This window comes from Triticum dicoccoides, unplaced genomic scaffold, assembly GCF_002162155.2.
Source record: "Triticum dicoccoides isolate Atlit2015 ecotype Zavitan unplaced genomic scaffold, WEW_v2.0 scaffold2504, whole genome shotgun sequence".
Classification (NCBI taxonomy): domain Eukaryota; kingdom Viridiplantae; phylum Streptophyta; class Magnoliopsida; order Poales; family Poaceae; genus Triticum; species Triticum dicoccoides.
Genome location: NW_021252652.1, coordinates 1 through 2,517, shown reverse-complemented (window position 1 = coordinate 2,517; position 2,517 = coordinate 1). Strand labels below are relative to the sequence as shown.

Below are 2,517 nucleotides of genomic sequence, written 5' to 3'. Positions count from 1 at the left end.
CCGGCCAGTTCACCAACTTCCAGCTCACGGGCGCCAGCGGCATCTTCACCGGCTTCTCCACAGAGTTCGTCGGCCGCGCCTGGGACCTCAAGCAGAATGACGCGGCCAAGCTCGTCTCCAGCCAGCCAGCCTCCGGCATCGTCAAGCTCTCAGCCGGGCAGAAGCTCCCCGAGCCTGTCGCAGAGGACCGCAAGGACATGGCGCTCAACTGCCTGGAGGCCAAGCTCGACGTGGACATCCCCAAGGGCGGCCGTGTGGTGGTGCTCAACACGGCCAACCTGCCGCTTGTTAAGGAGGTCGGGCTGGGGGCTGACCTGGTCAGGATCGACGCCCACTCCATGTGCTCCCCTGGATTCTCGTGCGATTCGGCGTACCAGGTCACGTATATCGTCCGTGGCAGCGGGCGCGTGCAGGTCGTCGGCCCGGACGGCAAGCGTGTGCTGGAGACCCGCATCGAGGGCGGCAGCCTCTTCATCGTGCCCCGCTTCCACGTTGTGTCCAAGATCGCTGATGCCTCTGGCATGGAGTGGTTCTCCATCATCACCACCCCCAAGTAAGGAATTCATTACTGAAACAAATTCTACTTGTCATGGTGTTGTGCACTTGTGCTTCTCCAGAAATTAATCCATGGGGATGATCTAATAATAGCATTGTTGCTGCAGCCCGATCTTCAGCCACCTGGCGGGGAAGACATCGGTGTGGAAGGCCATCTCGCCGGAGGTGCTGGAGGCGTCATTCAACACGACGCCGGAGATGGAGAAGCTCTTCCGGTCCAAGAGGCTCGACTCCGAGATCTTCTTCGCCCCCAACTAGGGCCATTCATTGCACATCGGCCGGTCGCCTTAGGCAGAAATCAATAAATTTAGTTAGGCTTTGAGCGTGAGTATGTCAGTTAGCTCTGCAAAATCTATCTTAGTTGCCCCTGACAGATCAGAATGTTTCTGTCACTTCGTCATAGGTTAAATCAAGTGTGAGTGTTTGTTGCCGGCCTGAGCTATTATCAGAACTGATGAATGCAATCGATCGTTAAATTCGGGAGAAATTGTTTGCCTCCTGTGTTATATGCTTTCTTAATTACTGCTTCTACTAGTGCTTCTTCTTCTTTTTGCCTGAAAGTAAATTCTTTTTGAATTCTTTTTTCCCTGCTTCTTATTCTTACTTAATAGAACTTAAGGCCTGTTTGGATCAGTGTTTTCATTTCAAATACCTCTGTAAAAAAAAATACATGCCTCGATTGGCCGTTTCGTTTCCGGACGGAAATTGCTCATTAGCCGGTAAGTTACACCCGTAAAGAAACACCTCCATACTATTTTACACTCAATCTAAGCGTGGTTTTATTGTTTTGAATTTGAAACTATTTCTTATTTAAGTTCATGTGTTTGAAAAAGGCCCTTCTTCGTTCCCAGAACCCCTTCACAGCCTTTTAGCTAAAAATTGTAATAGAGTCTTTGCCACCTAAACATTTTTTGTTTCCAGAAATCTTCATAGCCTTTCAGTCTAAGCGTCTACCTCCCAACCCAATCAGTGATCACACAACTGCCTTCCTGCAGGTGATCGTTTCAGTCTAAGGATCATCTGATTTATCATTAAGCTTTGTCCATATGCAACGATGGCTATTGAACTGGATTTATAGTGCTTCAGATTTCCATTCTCACATGTGGTGGGCAGAATCAAAGTTTATGTTGATTTTATCTTATTGTACAACTTCAGGTCGACTGTCTCCATTAGGCGTGAGCACTAGCGTCAATCACCAAGTGGTCTTCGCCGCCGGCTAAGTCAGTCATTATCAATGTTAATGCTGCGGTATTTGCCCAGACAAAATGCATGGTCATTGGTGTTGTCATCCGCAACCACTGGGTCTGGTGCTAGCTGCAAGCGTATGCTTTGTTGATCATGTTGATTACCAGTGAAGCTATTGCAATGCGCCATGCTTCGATTTTTTTGCTGAAGTAACCGAGTTCCAAAAAAATAATTGTGGAGTCAGATTGTGCTAGTTTGATCAGCAATGTTAAGAACAAAGTGAACAACAGATCTCTCACAGGTGTAATTGTTTTTTAATAGTAGGGCACCAAAGTTCATATCCTGTTGTTTTAGTCATATCCTAAAGGTCTGCTGAACATGATGCATGACCCTACTGGTTTTGTGTATGTATTGATTTTACTAGGACTATAGTTTGTCTGAACAAATCTCAAATGGGCGAAGAATGCTGCTCATTATCTCCAAAAAATAAGGCTGATACAGTGGCACCTCACTTTCAAACGTAGGCGAAGCAATATTTAGGATTGTATGACACTGGTAGAAAAAGGGCCTATAGTCCCGGTTCGTAAGGGCCTTTAGTCCCGGTTCCGGAACCGGGACTAAAGTGTCGGTACTAATACCTCCCCCCTTTAGTCCCGGTTCAATCCAGAACCGGGACTAAAGGCCCTCCACGTGGGCAGTGCATAGAGCCCAGTCAGGAGACCCTTTGGTCCCGGTTGGTGGCACCAACCGGGACCAATAGGCATCCATGCGTCAGCA

The 2,517-nt window shown here is 48.0% G+C and overlaps 1 protein-coding gene across 1 annotated transcript; it reads left to right on the top strand.

Annotated features, from left to right (window-relative positions):
* Positions 1–5: 5 nt before the first annotated feature.
* Positions 6–1,061, top strand: LOC119345553 (13S globulin basic chain-like; the record flags this gene model as incomplete). Its single annotated transcript, XM_037615585.1, has 2 exons — positions 6–553; positions 663–1,061. Coding segments are annotated over 2 exons (699 nt in total), but the record flags the coding sequence as incomplete, so codon positions are not given.
* Positions 1,062–2,517: the final 1,456 nt, after the last annotated feature.